The 22804-nt window shown below is 37.6% G+C and overlaps 1 protein-coding gene across 5 annotated transcripts in view; it reads left to right on the forward strand.

Annotated features, from left to right (window-relative positions):
• Positions 1-1823: 1823 nt before the first annotated feature.
• The window catches only part of LOC137643921 (glutamate-gated chloride channel-like), a 124689-nt gene continuing 103708 nt past the window's right edge, over positions 1824-22804 (forward strand). For all 5 annotated transcript variants that reach the window (XM_068376681.1, XM_068376685.1, XM_068376683.1 and 2 more), the window contains exon 1: positions 1824-1909. In XM_068376681.1, the coding sequence (XP_068232782.1) occupies positions 1893-1909 (17 nt within the window). In that variant the 5' untranslated portion in view covers positions 1824-1892. The remainder of the gene's footprint in view (positions 1910-22804) is intronic.

Below are 22804 nucleotides of genomic sequence, written 5' to 3' on the forward strand. Positions count from 1 at the left end.
TTATCTTATTGCATATTTATTGTTAACAAAACAGGTTTGGGAAATAATAACCATTATCTTATTGCATATTTATTGTTAACAAAACAAGTTTGGGAAATATTAACCATTATCTTATTGCATATTTATTGTTAACAAAACAGATTTTGGAAATATTAACCATTATCTTATTGCATATTTATTGTTAACAAAACAGATTTGGGAAATATTAACCATTATCTTATTGCATATTTACTGTTAACAAAACAAGTTTGGGAAAAATTAACCATTATCTTATTGCATATTTATTGTTAACAAAACAGATTTTGAAATATTAACCATTATCTTATTGCATATTTATTGTTAACAAAACAGATTTGGGAAATATTAACCATTATCTTATTGCATATTTACTGTTAACAAAACAAGTTTGGGAAAAATTAACCATTATCTTATTGCATATTTATTGTTAACAAAACAGATTTTTTAAATATTAACCATTATCTTATTGCATATTTATTGTTAACAAAACAGATTTGGGAAATATTAACCATTATCTTATTGCATATTTACTGTTAACAAAACAAGTTTGGGAAAAATTAACCATTATCTTATTGCATATTTATTGTTAACAAAACAGATTTTTGAAATATTAACCATTATCTTATTGCATATTTATTGTTAACAAAACAGATTTGGGAAATATTAACCATTATCTTATTGCATATTTATTGTTAACAAAACAGATTTGGGAAATATTACCCATTATCTTATTGCATATTTATTGTTACAAACAAGTTTGGGAAATATTAACCATTATCTTATTGCATATTTATTGTTAACAAACAAGTTTGGAAATATTAACCATTATCTTATTGCTATTTATTGTTAACAAAACAAGTTTGGGAAATATTAGCCATTATCTTATTGCATATTTACTGTTAACAAAACAGATTTGGGAAATATTAACCATTATCTTATTGCATATTTATTGTTAACAAAACAGATTTGGGAAATATTACCCATTATCTTATTGCATATTTATTGTTAACAAAACAGTTTGGGAAATATTAACCATTATCTTATTGCATATTTATTGTTAACAAAACAAGTTTGGGAAATATTAACCATTATCTTATTGCATATTTATTGTTAACAAACAAGTTTGGGAAATATTAGCCATTATCTTATTGCATATTTATTGTTAACAAAACAAGTTTGGGAAATATTAACCATTATCTTATTGCATATTTACTGTTAACAAAACAGATTTGGGAAATATTAACCATTATCTTATTGCATATTTAATTGCTAACAAAACAGATTTTGGAAATATTAACCATTATCTTATTGCATATTTATTGTTAACAAAGCAGGTTTGGAAGTAATAACCATTATCTTTTTTGCATATTTATTGTTATCAAAACAGGTTTGGGAAATAATAACCATTATCTTATTGCATATTTATTGGTAACAAAACAAGTTTGGGAAATAATAACCATTATCTTATTGCATATTTATTGTTAACAAAACAGGGGATGGGAATATTAACCATTATCTTATTGCATATTTATTGCTAACAAAACAGATTTGGGAAATATTAACCATGAGCTTATTGCATATTTATTGTTAACAAACAGATTTGGGAAATATTAACCATTACCTTATTGCATATTTAACCAAAACAGGTTTGGGAAATATTAACCATTACCTTATTGCATATTTAACAAAACAGGTTTGGGAAATATTAACCATTATCTTATTGCATATTTATTTTTAACAAAACTGTTTTGATTTTGCCCAAAATTAATTAATTAATTAGATATACCTTTCTCCTATTTTACCTCCAGGGGTAGCGGCCGCAATGTCACGTGACCGCTGGAGATTAGGGGCGGTCCCCAATTTGCTTTCTCTTCATGCTTCAGACTGTCTGGTGAGTAGATTCCCTCAAAGCATTCATGATGGACTGTAGTGATAAAGCCCAAGGCTGTTCTTGGGTTATTGTTTACCTTGTATTTGCTACAGTGTTTGGTATTTAACATAAAAGTAATTATATATATATTTATATATATATATATATATATATATGTATGTATGTATGTATATATATGAATATATATAGATATATATATATATATATATATATATTTACATATATACACATATAAATACCTATACATTATGTTTGTATATATATATATATATATATCACATATAAATACCTATACATTATGTTTGTATAATATATATATATATATATGTATATATATGTATATATATGTATATATATATATATATATATACATATATATGTATATATATACATATATATATATATATATATATACTGTATATATATATACATATTGTTATATATATATGTGTGTGTGTGTGGTGTGTGTGTGTATGTTTATAATTTATTTGAATGTATACACTGCATGATAGCCTCCTTCAAAGGAATCCATGTTTCTGTTAAAGTTTACTTGTCTGTCCTTCTGTGTCCTACTGTCAGTCTAATGATATCTATTAATAAATACAATATAATCATTTTTTGTACCATTTGTTCTTGTAAAGAATTATGGTTCCAGGACACTTGTCTGTATCTGAATTCAGAATCTCGTCGTTGTTATTATTAAAAAATGTTCTTGCGGCCTGTGGATGAAAATATAAATTTCTAGAGAATCCAAAGTTTGCAATCTTGCAATTCATACAGTTTTTAGAGAGTGAGGCTCCCCATCTTAGTCATTAGTGTCAGTACTATCAATAACAAGACAGATCAGTGTATCTTCTTCGAGGAAATTACACTGTACTTTATGTTTACTAAAATTTGACGGTCCAAAATATGTTTGAATATGGCTGTGTGTGTCTGGGTCTGTTTGACAATTGTGATAATAATGTCTAAACTATCATACTTTCATGTGTGAAGCCACAAACAGGTTTTCACTAACGAATTCACTATGCTTCAGAAATACAGGCCCGGCGTTCACGAGTTTTAGTCTCTCTCAAATTCCGTAGATTTTTATAGTGTCTGCAACCTCCTCATCCATGTGAGCTAAGGTAGGGGTTTTTGGGGAGCCAATAAGTTTACCTGCTGAGTCATCAACAGCTATTGCCTGGTCCTCACTGGTCCTAGCTTGTATAGATTTGGGGCATGAGGGCTGATCATATGTATATGCTAGCAAAGTCACTGCCCCTTGCCTCGGCCATTCATGAATGGCCTTTGAATGCTCAAGTCCTGAGAGAAATACAAGTGCAATAGTCAAAAGATAATAGTAACCTGTAAAGCCATTATTATAGGCAAGGGGAAAACGGTCATCCTTCAGACGAATCAAAATTACCATGTTCAGATGAATTTTGCACTTAATACGGTGGGACAGATGGCCCAGTATTGCTCATAACAGTAAAATAATAACATTACTGTGAGATATATTTCTTTTCCCTTTCTGAGTGGGACTACCTTAACGTGGTGAAAGGAATTGTGTATCACCAATGCTCACCAAAGCTGTATTAGTCAAGGCCATACGTACTAGATTGGTTTGGTGTGATCGATCAGACACAAGGCTCCTACAGTCACTAATCTGCACTGGGCAGCATGCTGATGAAAACAGGCCAAACTTCAGACATGTTTGAGACCTTTGTTTGGCAGTGGACTAGAAACGGCTGCATTGGTTGTTGTTGTCGTCGTTGTTATTGTTGTTTTTAAGTACGGAATATATCATTAATAACTTTTGTTATCAAATTTTCTTCAGTTTAGATATAACTAATGTTTTCTGGTCTTTTTCATTGTTAAAATTGAGCAGGGAATGCTCTCTCTCTCTCTCTCTCTCTCTCTCTCTCTCTCTCTCTCTCTCAAATTAGCATTTGTTATCAAATTTGGATTAGTGTAAATATAACTTTATTTCTATGGTCTTATTCTTGAATAAAATTAAGCAGAAATCTCTCTCTCCTCTCTCTCTCTCTCTCTCTCATCTCTCTCTCTCAGCATTTGTTATAGATTTTCGATTAGTGCAAATATAACTGATATTTGTGTGGTCTTTTTCATGATAAAATTAAGCAGGATTTCTCTCTCTCTCTCTCTCTCTCTCCTCTCTCTCTCTCTCAACAGCATTTGTTATCAAATTTTAGATAAGTGTGAATATAACTTAATATTTGTATAATATTTTTCATGACTAAAATTAAGAAGGAATCTCTCTCTCTCTCTCTCTCTCTCTCTCTCTCTCTCTCACAGCATTTGTTATCAAATTTTAGATTAGTGTAAATACAACTTTGATATTTGTATGATCTTTTTCATGAATAAGATTAAGAAGGAATTCTCTCTCTCTCTCTCTCTCTCTCTCTCTCTCTCTCTCTCTCCAAACAGCTCTTGTTATCAAATTTTGATTAGTGTAAATATAAACCTGATGTTTATGTGGTCGTTTCATGATAAAATTAACAGGATTTTCTCTCTCTCTCTCTCTCTCTCTCTCTCTCTCTCTCTCTCTCTCTCTCTCAACAGCATTTGTTATCAAATTTTAGATTAGTGTAAATACAACTTTGATATTTGTATGATCTTTTTCATGAATAAGATTAAGAAGGAATTCTCTCTCTCTCTCTCTCTCTCTCTCTCTCTCTCTCTCCAAACAGCTCTTGTTATCAAATTTGATTAGTGTAAATATAAACCTGATGTTTATGTGGTCGTTTCATGATAAAATTAAACAGGATTTTCTCTCTCTCTCTCTCTCTCTCTCTCTCTCTCTCTCTCTCTTCTCGTTCTGAGAGAGAGAGAGAGAATTGTGGTGGGTTTTGAGATTTAGGCCTAAATTTCTTTTGCCCCTCTGACGAAAGCTGATATCTCTTATCCCACGTGAACTTAAGTCCCTATACATAAAAGAGCTTATCGAAGCGTGCAGTCAGTCACCCCTGCAATGTTCTCTCTATTCTTGCGTTATTCTACGTTCGTATTACTAGTCTTGCCCTTTTCAATTCTTTCTCTTATTTCCTCTGTTCCTACTACACTTTACTGTATTTTACTTCTCGTGTCATAATTGTGCGGTCTTTGGTTTTTTTTTTTTTTTTTTTTTATTGTTATTCGTTCTAGTTTGTTCATCTTCAGTCGACAAATTGCCTACGTGCATATATCATCTTTTAACGTTCATCAACTATCCCAGTAATTACATATTATTCTTTTTTTCTTTTATAATTTATTCTTCTATTGTTCTTCGGCATATTTATCTCCTCTTCCTGTTTCAGTACATATATCTTCCCTATTTTGATTGAATATTAATTTCCTGTTATAACTGTTTTCCCATCGTTTTCGTTCTACATCTTTCCTCTGTAGCCCCCCCCCCTCTCTCCTCTCTCTCTCTCTCTCTCTCTCTCTCTCTCTCTCTCTCTCTGTCGTTTTTCATGCTAACGATGATGAAACCGTGTAGCAAAGTCCTTAGAGAAACTTTAGCATAATTCATCTGGTTTTAAGCTCGAGACCAACTCAGCGTTAGCTATATATCATATAACATTTGAAATTTCCTCGGTAAAATCTTCTGTCGTTGACACCAGAGAAATAGGTTATATTTATGGAGTAATATATAAGATGCATTGCTCTGTCCCTAAGATGATTTCAATGAATGTTTCTTCATAGCACTGGAGGCAGTCGAGAGTTCTTTCCTTTAAGCCATGCGTTTATGTAATTTCAGAAGTTCAGACGTGGAGTGAATGTTTTTTTTTTTATGTTGACCAGTTTGGCATAAGTCTCTGTTGATTATAAATGTATGTGACATATATTTTAACGATTTTACTGATCTTTAAATATTTTATTTTATTTTTTCTATTTTTTATTATTGTTACTTTTCTTGTTTATTTATTTCCTCGTGTCCTTTCCTCACTGGGCTATATTTCCTGTTGGAAATCTGACCTTGGGACATTGAATCAAAATGATTCCAAACGGGTAAACCTAATGAATTGAATCAAAATGATTTCCAAAACGCGTAAACCTAATGAATTGAAGATGGTAACGCACTTTTATTGACAAAGAAAACTGCCACAAATAACCGTTATACTCTTCAAATAAGATTAAGAAAATATCTTATTTTATTTCTGTTGTTAGCTTCCCTGTTTTTACCGTAATATATCCAATATTATTACCTCCGCCAAGGATGTTACAAAATCATCTGCGTTTATTTATATATTCAATTATTTACCTGTCTGTTTGTTTGTAAGTGTGCAGGATTACGTCAACACTTCCTGATTGATTTTCACCAAATTTTGCCAGCGGAAAAACATTAAATGTTGGAGGTAACCTGACTCAAAATCGCAATTATTATTATTATTATTATTATTATTATTATTATTATTATTATTATTATTATTATTATTATTATTAATAATACCTACTAAGCTACAACCCTAGTTGGAAAAGCAAGATGCTATAGACTCAAGGGGTCTAACTGGGAAAAATAGCCCCAGTGAGGAAAGGAAACGGGGAAATAAGAGAATTAATTAACAATTAAAATAAAATATTTGAAAACTGTAACAACAATTTAAAAAAATATATTTGATACATAAACTAATAAAAACATCAACGAAATAAGAGGAAGAGAAATACGATAGAATAGTGTACCAAGTGTACCCTCAAGCAAGAGAACTCAAACCCAAGACAGCGTAAGACCATGGTACAGAGGCTACGGCACTACCTAAGACTAGAGAACAGTGGTTTGATTTTGGAGTGTTTTATCATTAAAGAGCTGCCTACCATAGCTAAAGAATCTCTTCTATCCTTACCAAGAGGAAGTAGCCATTGAACAATTACAGTTATTATTATTGTACAGTAGATTCATTCACGGCCAACATATGAAAAGAAGAGAGCTTTGTCCGTAGACTTGAGTAAAAAGTTTAAAATCTTCATTAGCGGAGGTCTGAGATCTCTGATTGCTCTTTCAGTCTTTCTACTTATCTGGGGATCTTTAGCCCTGCGATGGAAAGATCCCCATTGTTTGTGAACTCTTTTGCCGAAGGACTTTGCAGGAAGTTTGATGTGTGACCGAGACGTCTCTCTCTCTCTCTCTCTCTCTCTCTCTCTCTCTCTCTCCTCCAACATTTCATTTCCAGGACTTTTGAGGGTTTCTAATACATGAAATATTCATGCCCCTTCCAGTCCCTCTCTTGGCAAAATTCATGGGGGAATTTTTGAGTTCGATTCGCAAACTATATATATATATATATATATATATATATTTACACAGACACTTATATAATACACCTATATACAGTATATAGTATTAGGATATGTATGTACGTGTGTGCGTTTACCTGTATTCATGTATTGAGTATATATATTATATATATATATACATAATATATATATATATATATGTATATATATATATATATATATATAAATGAGAGAGAGAGAGAGAGAGAGGAGAGAGAGAGAGAGAGAGAACGCTTATAACCATGCTTATAAATCTTAGTATCCTAGTTGTTTATGTTCCAAGAAATCTAATTTCCCGAAGCGCGTTTTCTCTGTTTGTAAACTGTTGATAGAAATGAATGTGAAATGATACGTTAAAACGTATGATGGTCTCCGAACTTTCCTTAGACTAATATAGAAGGATCTTCAGAAAACGTAGGTCTGTTTTCTAAGGCGAGTATTGGATTTAGAATTTTAAAGGTCACTCATTAATGGCAGAGGCAGGGGACAGGACAATGTTTTAGTACGAGAGCCTCCTGTCCATCAAACTGAGACCAATAAGGGTCCGGAAATGGCTGCTTTTGACGCAGTGAGGGTGTGATAGGGTGCGCTTCTTCAGACCGAGGTGGGTGAGGAATTATTGAGTCCAACTGTACAAGTTTGGGCGACTACTTTGCTTCTTTTTTTTTTTCTTCTTCTTCTTTGCTTTTTTTTTTTTTTTTTCTTCTTCTTTTTTGCTTGATTGGTTTTACCCATTAAGAAAGCCTTTCTTGGTGATGTAAGGCAAAACTCTGTTCTTTAAACCATTATCAATTATAACTAATTATATAACTATATACCAGATCCAATGGTATATTTTTCCATTCACTGAGAAAAAGGCATGGGCTGACAGAAAAAAATGTTCCCATGGTAGTATCTATTGTAGGACATATATTGGATTTTTTTCTACAAACAAATTACATCAAAATAACGTAACAAATTCACTGTAGAAAATAAAAAAAAAAAAAAAAATCGTTTCTGCATGATTGTTCTAACCATCTAGAAAATCTATCGTGGTGATTTTAGGCAAAAGCTATTACTCCTCAACAACGATTGTTACGAGTTTTTTGACAAATTCCCTCTGAAGAGTCCATAATCGTACTTTCATCAAGGGTGAAGGAGAAAGGTGTTGTTGCAATCATTTAAAAGCAAGGGATGTACGCATCACTTGCAAAGGGATTAGACTTTATAAAAGTTACCTCCCTCAACGAAGTTAGGAGGTTATGTTTTCGCCCCTGTTTTTCCGTTTGTCTGTTTATAAATAACTTACTGGCCACGATTTTCCTCACAGAATAGTGTTATGTTGAGACGTGGAACTGGTTCCAATTTGAAAGTCCTAGGTCAAATGTCAAGGTCAAGTTGGAGCAAAAGGTCTAGCTGAATTGACGCTAACCTTAGCCGAAAGTTCGCACATGGTTGTCACTCAGACTTCAAACACGCCTACGGTCTAAATTGATTCCGGGAAAAGCAAGCAGGTTTCGAGAAATAAGCTGCCGTGGCTGAGGTTTGCACTTTGAGTGCTACTCTAGTTTAGATCAGGGTTACATAACATTAATAAATATGGCGACGTTTGATACTTCTTGAAAGTAGAGAATCACATGAGCGCATTTGGTAGTTTAATATACTTATTTACGACAACGACAAAAATTAAGAAAAGATAAGCATAGGATGGAGAGGTTTTGGTAACCAATGTGAGATTATGAAAAGTGAAATACTACTTTCTCTAAAAAGAAAATGATTTAATCTGATGGTCCTACCAATATTAACTTATGCATCAGAAACTGGGAGCCTTACTAAAGCCTTAGAACGTAGCTAGTTACAACTCATAAACCTATGAGAAGAATAATGATGGGTATAACACGAAGAAATAGAAAAGGAACAACATGGATACGAGAGCAAACTAAAGTAGAGGATATTCTAACAAGTAAGAAAAAAAAAATGAACATGGGCTGGACATGTAATGAGAATGACAGTTAATGGATGGGCATTAAGAATAACAGAATGGGTCCCTGGAGATTGCAAAATAAGCTGGGGAAGGAAGGGAAGACGATAGACTGACCAACGAATAAAATTTGTTGGGATAGACTGGTAAAGAGAGACCATAAATAGACGAGAGTGAAACCCTTTGTCTTGCAGAGGACTAACAACGGCCGATGATGTTGATGATGGTGATGATATACTGTAGGTGAGGGTTGACTCTGCAATATTATTATTATTATTATTATTATTACTTGCTAAGCTACAACCCTAATTGGAAAAGCAGATGCTATAAGCCCAGGGGCTCCAACAAGGAAAATAGCCCAGTGAAGAAAGGAAACAAGGAAATAAGAGAAGTAATTAACAATTAAAATATAATATTTTAAGAAGAGTAACAACATTGAAATAAATATTTGCTATACAAACTATAAAAACTTCAACTAAACAAGAGGAAGAGGAATTAGATATAACAGTGTGCCCGAACGTACCCTCAAGCAAGAGAACTCTAATCCAAGACAATGGAAAACCATGGTACAGAGGCTATGGCACTGCCTAAGACAAGAGAACAATGGTTTGATTTTGGAGTGTCCCTCTCCTAGAAGAGTTGCTTACCATAGCTATAGAGTCTCTTCTACCCTTATCAAGAGGAAAGTGGCTACTGAATGATTACGATGCAGTAGTTAACCCCTTGGGTGAAGAAGAATTGCTTGGTAATGTCAGTGTTGTTAGGTGTATGAGGACAGAGGCAAATCTGCAAAAAAGATGCCAGACTATTCAGTGTATGTGTAGGCAAAGGGAATGTGAACCGTAACCAGAGAGAAGGGCCCAATGTAGTACTGTCTGCCCAGTCAAAGGACCCCATAACTCTCTACTGGTAATATCTCAACAGGTGGCTGGTGCCCTGGCTAACCTACTACCTCTAAGGAAGAAGAAGGCCTGAGGTAGCAACCGCACTCCGAAAGTTTTATTGAGAACCGATAATAATTTATTATTATTATTATTATTATTATTATTATTATTATTATTATTATTATTATTATTATTATTATTAGATAAGCTATAACCCTAGTTGAAAAAGCAGGATGCCATAAGCCCAAGGGCTCCAACAAGGAAAAATAGCCCAGTGATTAAAGGAAAAGTACAAGAGAAGTAATGTACAATTGAAATAAAATTAATTAAGAACAGTAACAATATATATATATATATATATATATATATATATATATATATATATATATATATATATATATATATATATATATATATATATATATATACATGCGCTTTTATGTGTGCAATGGGCCGGTAACATTTACCCTTGTGTTTTATATGATGTTTACATTGATATCCGGCCGTATTTCTCGTGCAGCTGAGGTCCCTTCATCACTTTAAATTCTGCCATAAAAGCAAAACTAATCAGACCAAGATGATTCGCCGTCATGAATCTTTCATAGAAATCTGTAAAATGATCACGCGACCAGTATCTTGTTATCACATGACATATCTATAATAAATTCAGCCTTGCGTGCAGACTTTTCCCCATCTGCTGATTAAACACAGGTTTGCCAAAACCGGTCGGCTTTGTCGTCGTCTACCCAATGCAATCATTTTTTTTTTCTAAGCGTAAATGAATTACCCCTTTGTCTCAGTGACTCCTGGAGCCCTTTGTTACCGATAGCCACGATCTCTGAACTATTCCATTCAAAGCTGATTTATTCCATATCAATTCAACAATTTGGATTTTCTCTATCTAATTCATGACATCATGAGACTCATCTTTCCAATATCCAGGAAATCTACTTGTAGTCTTTGTTTCTTTCCCCTGTCGAGGACGTCTACTTAGTAGGCTTCATTTACTTTCCACTGTCCAAGACGTCTACTTAATAGCCTTTATTTTCTTTTCATTGTTCAGAACGTCAACTTAGTAGCCTTAACTTTGTTTCCCCTGTCGAGGACGTCTACCTAGTAGTTTTAATTTTCTTTTCACTGTCGAGGACGTCTATTTAGTAGTCTTCATTTTCTTTCAACTGTCCAGGACGTCTATTTAGTAGTCTTCATTTTCTTTCAACTGTCCAGGACGTCTATTTAGTAGTCTTCATTTTCTTTCAACTGTCCAGGATGTATGCTTAGTAGTCTTCATTTTCTTTCCACTGTCCAAGCCATCTACTTAGTAGTCTTCATTTTCTTTCAGCTGTCCAGGACGTCTACTTAATAGTCTTTATTTTCTTTTCACTGTCCAGGACGTCTGCTTAGTAGTCTTCATTTTCTTTCCACTTTCCAAGCCATCTACTTAGTAGTCTTCATTTTCTTTCCAATGTCCAGAACGTCTACCTAGTAGTCTTTATTTTCTTTCCAATGTCCAGAACGCCTACTTAGTAGACTTCAGTTTCTTTACACTGTCCAGAACGCCTACTTAGTAGACTTCAGTTTCTTTACACTGTCCAGGACGTCTACTTAGTAGTCTCCATTTCATTTCCTCTTTTCAGGACGTCTACTTAGTAGTTTTCATTTTCTTTCCACTTTCCAGGACGTTTACTTAGTAGCCTTCATTTTCTTCCACTGCCGAAGACGTCTACTTAGTAGTGTTATTTTTCTTTTCCACTGTCCAGGCCGTCTACTTAGTAGTCGTTATTTCCTTTCCACTGTCCAGGCCGTCTACATAGTAGTCGTTATTTCCTTTCCACAGTCCAGGCCGTCTACTTAGTAGTCGTTATTTCCTTTCCACTGTCCAGGGCGTCTACTTAGTAGTCGTTATTTTCTTTCCACTGTCCAGGCTTTCTACTTAGTAGTCGTTATTTCCTTTCCACTGTCCAGGCCGTCTACATAGTAGTCGTTATTTCCTTTCCACAGTCCAGGCCGTCTACTTAGTAGTCGTTATTTCCTTTCCACTGTCCAGGCCGTCTACATAGTAGTCGTTATTTCCTTTCCACAGTCCAGGCCGTCTACTTAGTAGTCGTTATTTCCTTTCCACTGTCCAGGGCGTCTACTTAGTAGTCGTTATTTCCTTTCCACTGTCCAGGACGTCTACTTTGTAGTCTTCATTTTTTTTCCACTGTCCAGGACAGGCCTATTCACACTATGCGATTTTTTCCCGCGCCCTAAGCGGTCTCCGCCCTGCTGTTACTGCGGACGACACCGCTTTTATGTGCAGTCTCTGCCTACAGGGACCCATTCTCGTTTTTAAGTATTGAAAACAATATGTAGTGTGCCACATATTCTTCTCTCGTTGGAAAACTAAAGAAGGATGATAATTTCTTATTAATTTGAAATGGGAAAGACTAATTCGATCATTTCCCGAAGTACACCTTTCTAGAGATATTTGGACCAGAATTTCTTTCTTCTACCCCAACCTAAACTATTGCCTGGTTTTCAGGAAGTATGTGTGTCATGCATTCAAGTGAAAATTTGGACTGCATGAAAACCTAATTTGACCATTTGGAGGATGACTATGAAGGAAAAATTATCGTTAAAGTAGAGGAAGAAGATATGTTGAATGTGGATTTGTAATTTTAAGTAACAAATGAAGGATTTCCAGTCATGTCATTCACGTATCTATAAATGTTGATAAATATTCTTCATAACATTGTTAGAGAACGCGATGATTTTTATTTTGAATACACTTACAATAAATGGATTAGAACCACTCGGGCATCTTCCAAATATACGAGCTGGACTACCAGCAGAACTGCGTTTGCTGATTTTTTTTTTTTTTTTCGTGAGGTAAGTTGGGGGTTTGAGTTGGCAATATATTAAAATAGGGCATTGAGAAAGTATGTAAATTTTTCCTGTCTGGTAGCAAGTGCCTTTATGACAAAACATGTGCATTATCTTATGTATGCAGTATTCTTAAAATGGTAAGAAATAGTTAGCCTTGTTTTACTTAATACAAACGCTAACAAAATAAGAACAAAAATAGTTAAAAACACCTTTTGCATATTTTTATGTCAATATAGTTCCATATAATTCAGGGTATGTATTCATGATGAAAAGCAGTGATCTGTTGATGAACCATGCTTGTAAAGGCGGAAAAAAAAACCGCCTAATGTGAAGACGCGCATTGAACATGATGGCCAACTACAACGGCCAACGGGGGCAGCACCGCTTCAAGCCAGTGGGACATCGTCCATGCAAAGCAGCACCGCGACGGCAAATAATTCGCTCTGCTATAGTGTGAAAGGCTCTATTAGGTTTATCAGTCATCTTGTAATCGCATAATGTGAAAGGACCCTAAATCTGCTTAGTAGTCATCATTTTCTTTCTACTATTTATGACGTCTACTAAGTAGTTTTCATTTTCTCTCCAATGTCCAGGACGTCAACTTAGTACTGTTCATTTCCTTTCCATTTTCCAGACTGTCTACGAAGCTATGTTCATTTTCTTTCCACTATCGAGGACGTCTACTTGGTCGCCTCCATTTCCTTTCCATTGTCCAGGACGTCTACTTAGTATACTTTATTTTCTTCCAATTGTCCAAGTCGTCTACTTAGTAGTATTCTTTTTCTTTCCACTGTCCAGGACGTATACTTGCTAGTCTTCATTGTCTTCCCATAATCCAAGGCGTCTGCTTAGTAGTAGTCTTCATTTTTTCCACTATGTAGGACGTCTACTTAGTAGTCTTCATTTTCTTTCCAATGTCCAGAGTGGTGTTCTTTTTTTTTCTCAATTTCCAAGATTTCTTTTTAGCAGGTTTCATTTTCTTTCCACTGTCCCAGGACGTCTACGTAGTAGTCTTGATTTCCTTTCCAATGTCCAGGGTGTTTACATAGTAGTCTTTATTTTCTTTCCAATGTCCGGGATATCTACATAGTAGTCTTCATTCTCTTTCCAATGTCCTGGTCGTTTGCTTCTTAATCTTCATTTTCTTTCCAATGTCCAGGACGTGGACTAAGTAGTCTTCATTTTCATTTTTCTTTCCCTGGTCCATGACGTCTACTTAGTGTTCTTTTTCTTTGTCTACATCTTTTCCCACTTCTATGTAGGGTTGATGTTTCTGGTCAGCTTTCTCCATCTACCTCTGTCCCACACTGCATCACCGGTTAATCCCTTTGATCGAAGGTCATCCTTGATACAGTCCAATCACCTTCGCTTTGGTCTCCCTCTCCTTCTCGTTCCCTGTACCTCCATTTCTAATACTCTCCTCCCAATATACTGTTCATATCTTCTCATGACATGACCATACCACCTCAGTCTACTTTCTTGGATCTTATCTGATAGTTTTCTAACTCCTGTGGTACCCCTAATTACCTCATTCCGTATCATATCTCTTCTTGTCCCCCCACACATCCATCTCAACAGTCTCATCTCTTGATGACGTCTTCTTAGTAGTCTTCATTTTCTTTCCACTGTCCAGGACGTCTACTAAGTAGTGTTCATTTTCATTTTACTTTCCAAGACGTTTGCTTTGTAGTCCTCATTTTCTTACCACTGTCCAGGACGTCTACTAAGTAGTGTTCATTTTCATTCTACTTTCCAGGACGTCTACATAGTAGCCTTCATTTTCTTTCCACTGTCCAGTACCTCTACTTAATAGTATTCATTTCCTTTCGATTTTCCTGGATGTCTACTTAATAGTCTTCATTTTCTTTCACTGTCCAGGACGTCTACTTAGTAGTCTTAATTTTTTTCTATTGTCCAGGACCTCTACTTAATAATATTCATTTTCTTTCCACTTTTCGGGATGTCTGCTTAGTAGTCTTCACTTTCTTTCCACCGTTCCGGACATCTACTTTGTAGTCTTTATTTTCTTTCTACTGACCAGGACGTCAACCTAGTAGTCTTCATTTTTTCCCACTGTCCAGGACGTCTACTTAATAGTATTAATTTTCTTTCCACTTTTTCAGGATGTCTACAGAGTAGTCTTCATTTCTTTCCACTGTTCCGGACGTCTACTTACTAGTCTTAATTTTCTTTATACTGTCCAAGACGTCAACTTAGTAGTCTTAATTTTCTCTCTACTATCCAGGTCGTCAACCTACTAGTCTTCATTTTCTTTCCACTGTCCAGGACGTCTACTTAGTAGTCTTCAATTTCTTTCTACTGTCCAGGATGTCAAATTAGTAGTCTCCATTTTCTTTCCACTGCCCAGGATGTCTACTTAGTAGTCTTCATTTCCGTTCCCTTCCCAAGGACGTGTTCTTAGTAGTGTTTATTTCTTGTCCACTGTCCAGGACGTCTACCTTGTAATCTTTATCTTGTATCAGAGAGCTTACCTTTTTCTGCAGTGTATCCTATGACTAGACAAAGGTGGAAGTCGCATTGCACGCGTGCTTATCCCTGCAACGTCGTGCAGAGGCCGGGAAACAAAAAACTCTGTCTTATTTGCATACAGAAACATTCTTTTCTCCTTAATCGTTCCTCTTGGATGCTCGAGTGTTTCGGTCTAGAAGAAAATTAGCATCTCCCCAAAGGCATAAACATGCATTTCGCTCAGTATTCTATTTCATTTTGACTGGGTGTAATTAGACTAAGGGGGAGTGAGAGTGTGGGATCAGGTAGGATCATACTCTGGAAGGTAGTCAGTAAAATGACAAAACGAGAGAGAGAGAGAGAGAGAGAGAGAGAGAGAGAGAGAGAGAGAGAGAGAGAGAATCAGTTACAACGGTAGGAAAGAATGATTGACGTACAAGTAGTCTTCGCCGTCCGGAAAGCACCATTTCAGAGAACTAAGGAGAAAAATGCCCACTGGGGTTAATGCCTTCGACCACGTAAACTTTTCGTGAAATAACAGATGAAACTTTGTTCTAATAGAGATCAAGTCTGTAGAAGCTTCAGAGCAATGGACTTTGCCTGTTCACTCGAGAGAAGTTCGGCTGGGATGATAGACAGAGTGGGTTTGAGCAGGAGAAACTAGGAGTCTTTTTAAATCAAAATGGAGAGTCTGTTACTGAGCTATTTCACATTCCACTGCAGTAGGGTTACCTCGTCTTAGTTTCTTATTGATTTGTTTCTCAGGAACTTGTGAAGTTAGTTTACCCCCATTTTAGGCTTTAATGCTCATTTATTACAATTTGTATTACTGCATTGTATTGCTAATATAATTTCTATTCCTTGTAATTTACCCTTAGGATTTTAGCAGTAAAATTTTGTTTTTCTTTAGCATTCAAAGAAACTATTTTTGTTGCTTTACAATATTGAATGAAATCGTCTCTATTTTTCTCTTTCTAAAACATTTTTATTGTTTTAGCATATAGAATCATATTGTCTCCCAATTTATGGGTTATGGTGGCCGGGTGGTAGCGTCCTTGCCTGGTGATTGCCAGACTGGGGTTCGAGTCTCGCTGTAACCTCACCATCATTGTGAGCTAAAGATGGAGGGTTTGGGGGAGCCTATAGGTCTTTCTGCTGAGTAATCAGCAGCCATTGCCTGGCCCTCCGTGGTCCTAACTTGGGTGGAGAGGAGACTTAGGCGCTGATGATACGTACAGTATATATGGTCAGTCTCAGGTCATTTTCCTGCTTGATAGGGGAATGTTACCGTCCCTTGCCTCTGCCATTCATGAACAGCCTTTAAACCTTTATTGATATAAAAAGAGATACTTGGGGAAATGTGCTTCAGGAGACAATATTAAGATTATTGGAAATACTTTTCATTTTACATCTTTGGCTAAATTTTGTCAATTTTAATGCAGTGTTGTGTATGTTCGTTTAAGAATACGAATCGGTTGAGTACTCTGTAAATATTCTTCCCTTTAAACATTAAATCAGTTTAAACTGAGACATTTTTTTTTCTCTTGACTGTGGCCATTGACATATTTTCAGATTCTCGTTTGATATGTGATGCCCCGAATTTAATTTTGCTGTTTTGTCTTTTAATTTTACCATTGTTTTCATGAACTAAGTAAATTCGATCCTGAACTAAAGAAATAAAAAATAGTTGTACTTTAATTTTCCCTGAGTTGTCGATTTCTTGTTTTCTCGAATAAATTTAGATTTGTTTGTGTTTATTCTTAAAGGTAACCTCAGAAAACGAGCCATATATCTGAGTCTGCATTGTCTCAAGATGATGATCTAAATTATTCATATCGCCCTCTCATATCCGGAGGCACTCTTCAGAAAAACTATAGGGGCTCCCAGTAGAGAGAGCATGCCTTTTGCTCTTAACTCCAATGCGTACTTGTACTTCGATTTATCTTCAAATTCTAATGGTTTTGTCCTTTGGACATACCCCACATGTCCACCAAGTTCCGTTGAAATTGTTTCAGTAGTTTTTACGTAATGTTGTTCACAAATAATAAATAGGCTAACAAAATATTTGTCTTTCACTGAACATTGCGATTATCTAAAGTACGACAGCGTACTTGCACTATGTTTCACCTTATCCAGAATGTTAAAAATTCATCCTTGGTTCATATCCAACATGACTACCAAGTTTGGATAAAATCTCTACTGTAATTATTCTGTAAAGTGGTCCACAAACATCAAACAAATAAATTTTGGCGAAGGTAATAAGGGCTGAATAATGACGCTCTGATACTTCCTAATTCTTCCTTAACCGCATTTGTTAAGGTCCTGGAATTAACTAACAACCTCTGTCAAATCCTTATCTCCTTGATCAAAAAATGTTAAAATAGGATATTCCTAGCTGTGCGAAATTTCGTTCTTATTTTTGCTTATTTTTGAAAAATGCAAACATTATTCACCAGATTTTTTCTTTCCTTTACGTCAAACATTCTCTGTGGCACATTCACTAACACAGTAGGAAAATGCATTCCCCCTGCCACATTCGTAAGCCGAGTAGGAGATGTGCTTCCAATGTGCCGCATTCACAACCACGGTAGGAGAAATGCATTCTCCCTGCCGCATTTGTAATCCGAGTAGATATGCATCCTCTATGCCGCATTCACAATCACGGTAGAAGAAATGCATTCGTAAGCCAAGTAGGAGATATGCATCCTCTGTGCCGCATTCACAACCACTCTAGGAGAAATGCATTCTCCCTGCCGCATTCGTAAGCCGAGTAGGATATATGCATCCTCTGTGCCGCATTCACAACCACGGTAGGAGAAATGCATTCTCCCTGCCGCATTCGTAAGCCGAGTAGGATATATGCGCCGCATTCACAACCATGGTAGGAGAAATGCATTCTCCCAGCCGCATTCGTAAGCCAAGTTAGGGATGCATCCTCTGTGCCGTTTTCACACCCACGGTAGGAGAAATGCATTCTCCCTACCACATTCATAAGCCGAGTAGGAGATATGCATTCTCTGTGCCGCATTCACAACCACGGTAGGAGAAATACATTCTCCCTGCCGCATTCGTAAGTCAAGTATTAGGGATGCATCCTCTGTGCTGCATTCACACCCACGGTAGGGGGAAATGCATTCTCCCTGCCGCTTTCATAAGCTGAGTGGGAGTTATGCACTCTCTGTGCCACATTCACAAGCACGGTAGGAGAAAAGAATTCTCCCTGCCACATTTATAAGCCGAGTAGGAGATATGCCTTCTCTGTGCCACATTCGCAACCACGGTAGGAGAAAAAAATTTTCCCAGCCGCATTCATAATCTCAGTAGGAGTTTTGCATCATCTGTGCTGCATTCACAACCGCAATAGGAGAAATGCATTCTCCCTGCCGCATTCATAAACCGAGTAGGAGATATGCATCCTCTATGCCGCATTCACAACCACGGTAGGAGAAATGCATTCTCCCTGCCGCATTCATAAACCGAGTAGGAGATATACATCCTCTATGCCACATTCACAACCACGGTAGGAGAAAAGAATTCTCCCAGCCGCATTCATAAGCTCAGTAGGAGTTTTGCATCCTCTGTGCTGCATTCACAACCGCAATAGGAGAAATGCATTCTCACTGCCACATTCATAAACCGAGTAGGAGATATGCATCCTCTATGCCGCATTCACAACCACGGTAGGAGAAAAGAATTCTCCCAGCCGCATTCATAAGCTCAGTAGGAGTTTTGCATCCTCTGTGCTGCATTCACAACCGCAATAAGAGAAATGCATTTTCCCTGCCACATTCATAAGCCGAGTAGGAGATATGCATTCACTGTGCCACATAAACAACCACGGTAGGAGAAATGCATTCTCCCTGCCGCATTCATAAGCTGAGTAGGAGATTTGCATTCTCTGTGCCGCATTCACAACCACGGTATGAGAAAAGCATTCTCCCTGCCACATTCATAAGCCGAGTTGGAGATATGCATTCTCTGTGCCACATAAACAACCACGGTAGGAGAAATGCATTCTTCCTGCTGCATTCATAAGCTGAGTAGGAGATATGCATCCTCTGTGCCGCATTCCCAACCACGGTAGGAGAAATGCATTTTCCCTGCCGCATTCGTAAGCCAAGTATTAGGGATGCATCCTCTGTGCCACATTCACACCCACGGTAGGAGAAATGCATTCTCCCTGCCACATTCATAAGCCAAGTATTAGGGATGCATCCTCTGTGCCGCATTCACACCCACGGTAGGAGAAATGCATTCTCCCTGCCACATTCATAAGCCGAGTAGGAGATATGCATTCTCTGTGCCACATTCACAACCACGGTAGGAGAAATGCATTCTCCCTGCCACATTCATAAGCCGACTAGGAGATATGCATTCTCTGTGCCACATTCACAACCACGGTAGGAGAAATGCATTCTCCCTGCCACATTCATAAGCCGAGTAGGAGATATGCATTCTCTGTGCCACATTCACAACCACGGTAGGAGAAATACATTCTCCCTGCCACAACCATAAGCCGAGTAGGAGATATGCAACGTCTGTGCCACATTCACAACCACGGTAGGAGAAATGCATTCTCCCAGCCGCATTCGTAAGCCAAGTATTAGGGATGCATCCTCTGTGCCGCATTCACACCACGGTAGGAGAAATGCATTCTCCCTGCCACATTCATAAGCCGAGTAGGAGATATGCATTCTCTGTGCCAGATTCACAACCACGGTAGGAGAAATGCATTCTCTTTGCCGCATTCGTAAATCAAGTATTAGGGATGCATCCTTTGTGCTGCATTCACACCCACAGTAGGGGGAAATGCATTCTCCCTGCCGCTTTCATAATCTGAGTTGGAGATATGCATTCTCTGTGCCACATTCACAACCACGGTAGGAGAAAAGAATTCTCCCTGCCACATTCATAATCTCAGTAGGAGTTTTGCATCCTCTGTGCTGCATTCAGGACCGCAATAGGAGAAATGCATTCTTCCTGCCGCATTCATAAACCGAGTAGGAGATATGCATCCTCTATGCCGCATTCACAACCACTGTAGGAGAAATGCATTCTCCCTGCCGCATTCATAAACCGAGTAGGAGATATGCTTCCTCTATGCAGCATTCACAACCACGGTAGGAGAAAAGAATTCCCCCAGCCGCATTCATAAGCTCAGTAGGAGTTTTGCATCCTCTGTGCTGCATTCACAACCGCAATAGGAGAAATGCATTCTCCCTGCCACATTCATAAGCCGAGTAGGAGATATGCATTCTCTGTGCCAGATTCACAACCACGGTAGGAGAAATGCATTCTCTCTGCCGCATTCGTAAATCAAGTATTAGGGATGCATCCTCTGTGCTGCATTCACACCCACAGTAGGGGAGAAATGCATTCTCCCTGCCGCTTTCATAATCTGAGTGGGATATATGCATTCTCTGTGCCACATTCACAACCACGGTAGGAGAAAAGCATTCTCCCTGCCGCATTCATAAACCGAGTAGGAGATATGTTTCCTCTATGCAGCATTCACAACCACGGTAGGAGAAAAGAATTCCCCCAGCTGCATTCATAAGCTCAGTAGGAGTTTTGCATCCTCTGTGCTGCATTCACAACCGCAATAGGAGAAATGCATTCTCCCTGCCGCATTCATAAACCGAGTAGGAGATATACATCCTCTATGCCACATTCACAACCACGGTAGGAGAAAAGCATTCTCCCTGCCGCATTCATAAACCGAGTAGGAGATATGCATTCTCTGTGCCGCATTCACAACCACGGTAGGAGAAAAGCATTCTCCCTGCCACATTCATAAGCTGAGTAGGAGATATGCATTCACTGTGCCACATAAACAACCACAGTAGGAGAAATACATTCTCCCTGCCGCATTCATAAGCTGAGTAGGAGATATGCATTCTCTGTGCCGCATTCACAACCACGGTAGGAGAAAAGTATTCTCCCTGCCACATTCATAAGCCGAGTTGGAGATATGCATTCTCTGTGCCACATAAACAACCACGGTAGGAGAAATGCATTCTCCCTGCCGCATTCATAAGCTGAGTAGGAGATATGCATTCTCTGTACCGCATTTACAACCATTGGTAAGAGAAATGCATTCTCCCTGCTGCATTCATAAGCTGAGTAGGAGATATGCATTCTCTGTACCGCATTTACAACCATGGTAGGAGAAATGCATTCTCCCTGCTGCATTCATTAGCGGAGTAGGAGAAATGCATCATCTGTGCCACATTCACAACCATGGTGGGAAAAATGCATTATTCCTGCCGCATTCATTACCTGAGTAGGAGTTTTGCATCCTCTGTGCTGCATTCACAACCGCAATAGGAGAAATGCATTCTCCCTGCCGCATTCATAAGGTGAGTAGGAGATATGCATCCTCTTTGCCCCATTCACAACCACGGTAGGAGAAATGCATTCTACCTGCTGCATTCCTGAGCTGAGTAGGAGATATAGATCCTCTGTGCTCCATTCACAACCACAGTAAGAGAAATGCATTCTCCCTGCTGCATTCATAAGCCATGCATCGTATTTGCCACATTCACAACCACAGTAGGGGAAATGGATTCTACCTGCCGCATTCATAAGCTGAGATTTAGATATACATCCTCTGTGCCACATTCACAACTATGGTAGGAGAAATGCATTCTCCCTGCCGCATTCATAAGCTGAGTAGGAAATATTCATCCTCTGTGGCCCATTCTTAACCACATTAGGAGAAATGCATTCTACCTGCTGCATTCACAAGTCGATTGGGAGATATGCATCCTCTGTACCGCATTCACAACCACTCTAGGAGAAATGCATTCTCCATGCCACATTTATAAGCTGAGTAAGAGATATGCAACCTCTGTGCCGCATTCAAAACAACAGTAGGAGAAATGCATTCTCCCTGCTGCATTCATCGGCTGAGTAGAAGATATGCTTCCTCTGTGCCGCTTCCATGACCACAGTATGGGAAAAATGCATTTTCTCTGCTCCATTCATAAGGCAAGTAGGAGATATGCATCGTCTGTGTCGCATTCACAACCACAGTAAGAGAAATGCATCCTCCCTACTGCAATCATAAGCTGAGTAGGAAATATGCATCCGCTTTGCCCCATTCACAACCACAGTAGGAGAAATGCATTCTACCTACTCCATTCATAAGCCAAGTAGCATATATGCATCGTCTGTACCGCATTCACTACCACAGTAGTAGAAATGCATTCTCCGTTATTCATTCATAAGCCGAGTAGGAGATACACATCCTTTGTGCCGCATTAACAACCACGGTAGAAGAAATGCATTCTCCCTGCCGCATTCATAACCTGAGTAGGAAATATACATGCTCTATGCCACATTTGCAACCATAATCGGAGAAATGCATTCTCCCGGCTTCATTCATAAGCCGATTAGGAGATATGCATCCTCTGTGCCGCTTTTCCAACCACAGTAGAAATTCATTTGCTCTGCCACATT

The sequence above is a fragment of the Palaemon carinicauda genome, chromosome 7, assembly GCF_036898095.1.
Source record: "Palaemon carinicauda isolate YSFRI2023 chromosome 7, ASM3689809v2, whole genome shotgun sequence".
Classification (NCBI taxonomy): domain Eukaryota; kingdom Metazoa; phylum Arthropoda; class Malacostraca; order Decapoda; family Palaemonidae; genus Palaemon; species Palaemon carinicauda.